This window comes from Centruroides sculpturatus, unplaced genomic scaffold (genome assembly GCF_000671375.1).
Source record: "Centruroides sculpturatus isolate CEXI.00-Female unplaced genomic scaffold, Cexi_2.0 scaffold554, whole genome shotgun sequence".
NCBI classification, from domain to species: domain Eukaryota; kingdom Metazoa; phylum Arthropoda; class Arachnida; order Scorpiones; family Buthidae; genus Centruroides; species Centruroides sculpturatus.
The window spans coordinates 456,169-460,435 of record NW_019384851.1 but is presented as its reverse complement, the minus strand read 5'-3'; the positions used below and the strand labels follow the sequence as shown (position 1 = coordinate 460,435).

Genomic DNA, 4,267 nt, shown 5'->3' with positions numbered 1-4,267 from the left:
AACAGAACAACAGCATTATTTGCCTTTTGTGCAATGGAACAATAGCAGTGCCAAAAGAATTCAACCTGAAGCGACATCATGAAAGCCAACACAAGGATTTCCTTCTGCAAGGTACGGAACGCAAACGGAAAATCGAATCGTTATGACGATCACTAATCAGCCAACAAAATGTGTTCAAGAAACAATCTGGAGAACTGGATGCGGCTGTTGAAGCCAGCCTACAAATATCTGCTTTAATAGCCAAGAATGGGAAACCTTTCACAGATGGCGATATGATAAGAAAATGACTTATCATCGCAAGTGAGATGTGTCCTGAGAAGACAGTTTTTTCAAACAATCAGTCTTAATCACATGACGATACAACAAAGAATCTCACAAATTACATCAGACATTGCATTAATCACTTGGAGGTCCGGCCCCCTGTCAGTAAACTTAATCCTAATTTGGCCCTTCTTCAGAAAAGGTTGTGCATCCCTGATTATATATATATTTTCCGCCGGCAAGGACTCGTAAGAAATCAATTCATAAAGGACGGAACGTATCTACCGTCTTATAGGGGGGTCGACTGTATCATAATTTTTATATAATTCTATAAAATTACAGGAAAGTTGATAAAATAAAAACTCATTCATCTAAAATTACACTGAAAATATTTCTTTAAGAAGCTACATAATTTAGATCACATATAAAATAACTTTTTACAAATATTACACATAAATTTCATTACAAATAAAATTAGAAATCAGTTTAAACTATTTAATAATTCCATGATTTTATATGGAATTAACTTACTTATATACACACCTACATAATCTAGAACAGCAGTTTCCAATTTATTTTAAAGGACCTTTCCACCTTGATAACATTTTAAAGCCTAACAAATTTACTGATTATATTTTTTGTTGTTTTATTAAACATTAAATCAAAAATGATTTATTGAACATATGAAAAACAGATTAACAATAGGCAATTAGTAATAATTCAAACTAGCAATTAATGTGAAGGATTACTTTTTACAATTGATTTCACCAATAGATGTACAGGGAGCTCAACTAGTGGTTGAATTGAATTCATTAAAGTGAATGAGTCTTTGGTGCTGTTATTGTTTGATGCTTTAGAGAAGATGTTACTGTAAATTGTACTATCGGTACATACCATAAAATATCAGGTAACCAAAAAAGTTCTGTCGTTTTTTGTCGAAAGAAAACAAATATAAAAATATATAGGAAATAACACAATTTATTCATCAAAATAACCACCCTCACATTCAATAATCTGTTCCCAACCTGCAAAAAAAAACCTTATTTTTTTACATTTTTTAGCTATATTTCATCCATAAAAAATGCCTACAAATGCAACGTAATAATATATTATAACAAAACAACTGAATAGCGAATAAAGTTTATAAAATAAAAAAGACAATTTATAACTTCATAACATTTATAAATAAGAAAGATAATTTCATTTATCCTTATTTGTGCTGAGAAGTCTTGATGGTGCAAGTGAAGGATGGACAGAGGTGGAAAGGAAGGGACATTATTTCTTGGAGTGCAAGTTCCTCTTCATAACATCAAGTAACTGCACTTCAGGAGTTTTTTCTCTTACCTTTTGGATATTCTGCTTCTCACTAGCAGATTCTGTCTGGAATTCATTAGGCCTCTTTTTCGCTAAAAATTTATCTAATGAGATTTGCCTTTGCCTATGTTTCACAATGTTACAAAGTGAGACATAGTACTGTCATTGAAAAGGTTAATGACACATCTTGCTACTGCCTTATCAGGGTAATATCTTTCAACAAAACTTTGACTTAACCCCATTTTGCACACATGTCAATAATAAGAGCACTAGGTTCATCCTCTCTTCTCTTTTCTTCCTCCAAGAGCATCTCCTCAAGCATATTCTTATGTTGCTTCTTTTGAAGGAGTTTGAGTTTGAGTGAAGGTAAGACAACTCAATATCGTGTTCCTTTATCAGCTCTTCGACATCAGCATTGCCAATTTCTAGGTCCATGCTTTTGCTCAGAGATACAATGTTATCAACAACTCTAGTAGGCTCTGTCTCAAATTCTTTGAAATCTCTCTCTGCAACACAGTCAGGCCAGAGGTTCCTCCAGGCTGAGTTTAAGGCCCTGCAAGTCACTTACTACCAGACCAGGGGCCATATTTTGGTCACTTATCTCTCGTCTCTTCTTTCAATGACAAATGACATCAAGACGAAAGACGAATACGTCTCTCGTTTTGATGTCATTTGTCATCAAATAGTAACAATTCTGGTCATTTTTAACAATATCGTCTTCATTTATAATGTCACAATACTACTAGGTTGATTATACATGTTCAGACTATCTGCGCATGCAATACAGTATAGAATTTTAACCAATGAAATTGTAAAATTTTCAAAAATGCAGAGTACGTAATTATAGATCACGTGGCAAGGAAAGCAAATGTTCAAATAAAGCATGTAATTTCGACAAATTTGTTTTTTGTTTTATAATGTTTTTACAGATTGTAATGTCAATTTGTCTCTTAACAAATAAAAATTTTAATAACCTAAGTTAGAAAAGCATGCGTACTTAGATATTTTTCGAAATATTACCATCTAATNATTATATATAAATTAGGTACTGTACATATAATTATATATTAATTATATATAAATTAGGTATTGTATATATAATTATATATTAACTTAATTTATTGTAACTTTATTATAATTATATATATACTTTCTGCCGTCTAGCGCCACGCTACGGACAGTTTAGGCGAGTAAGTTGAGTTTACTATCGTCTGTACAGTATGTAAATTAGGTACCTTAAGTCTAATACAGTACTAATTTTATACATTTCTTGTGAAAGAAACATTTCTTATTCAATGGCCATAAAAATTATTTATATTAATGATGTCTCCAAAGTTCAACGAAATTTTCACAGAAAAATAACATCAGAAATTGCGGCTGCTGTTTGGTGCGCTGCTCCGCGACGAAAACAAGCTTAAGCAATGGCGACGTTGAACAGTGCACACTCGGTAAGTAATCCTACAATTTTTTTTTATAGCATAGCTTATATGGATTATTCCCAAATAATTATACGTATTTTGGAAATGTTGAGTCTAATCAGTCTAGAATTGATTAATTTTATGGAAGAAAACCTTTCAAACAGCCGTAGTCCGTAAACTTCACAAGTGTCAAGCTGCGATTGGCTCATGTATTTAAGGATTCCTACAACGTGAAATTCGAATAACGTGGAACATATCCAAGCATTATAGGGGGGGTCTACTGTAATATAGTAGTATAACTGCTAAATAAACATGCAAGCCTTCAAATATTGAGACCTCTTAGTCAAAGTTCCTCTGACAAGAATAAATAATTTAGTATTCAAATACAAAAATCTAAATACACAGGAAAGGATCCAATATGACTTGATTCTCCTACCATTAAACTCACAAAATTTTATTTTCCAGAAATGTGAGCCATACAGCATCTGTGTATAAGTCTCCCTTTTTACAGAATATTAATAATTTTTTAAACTTTATTTAAATAAACTTTCCATACTTATTTTAAACCTTTAATTATAGCTCAATAACAAATTTTACTGAAGGATCCTAGGGTTCCACGGAACGCATCCACCAATCCAAGATTAAGTCAGTGACTATTGTAGGTATATCTTATCGCAATACATTATTTACGATTTCTGTAATACAAGACTGTTTACTATTACATTTCAAAGCATAACTTAATTCTCATCTATCCGTAATTTTTATGATATAATCACCTTGAATGAATATTTCATTCATTAATCTATATTAGAAATTATAGAATATGAACATTAAAAAAAGAATATAAATCTTTCTAGAAACAATTCCTGATTCGAATATCGTTCATAGAACAATTTTTAATTTGTATTTAATATCGTATTTACTGTCATATATCACGAAATTTACTATTTTGTCGTGAAAACAAAGGAAAAGAAGAAAGAAAACGACCTTATCTGACAGGTTTTAATTCAATTTTGAAATCTTTAGTCTATAAAATGTTCGTATTCTTACCCATCGCGTTTCCAATTCTCAAGATATCTTTCAAATGTTTCGTTGCTTCGCTTGCATTAACAATCAATTCTTTATTCATATCAAAAAAAACCAATTACATAAAATAATAAAGCAAACTTCTACCTATCATTCTCAACGCATATTTCGCTCCATTTCTTAATTGCTTAGTTGCTTACAACGACATCTACAAATATTTTTACTTTATTTTTATTTTTAAAGATTTT

The 4,267-nt window shown here is 31.2% G+C and overlaps 1 protein-coding gene across 2 annotated transcripts in view; it reads right to left on the bottom strand.

Annotated features, from left to right (window-relative positions):
• The window catches only part of LOC111630487 (enhancer of mRNA-decapping protein 4-like), a 39,312-nt gene extending 35,045 nt beyond the window's left edge, over nucleotides 1-4,267 (bottom strand). Inside the window, exon 1 of one of the 2 annotated variants that reach the window (XM_023374594.1) lies at nucleotides 4,167-4,267. In XM_023374594.1, the coding sequence (XP_023230362.1) occupies nucleotides 4,167-4,173 (7 nt within the window). In that variant the 5' untranslated portion in view covers nucleotides 4,174-4,267. Of the gene's footprint in view, nucleotides 1-4,043 lie in introns of both variants that reach the window. The other variant, XM_023374593.1, reaches the window with a different exon arrangement.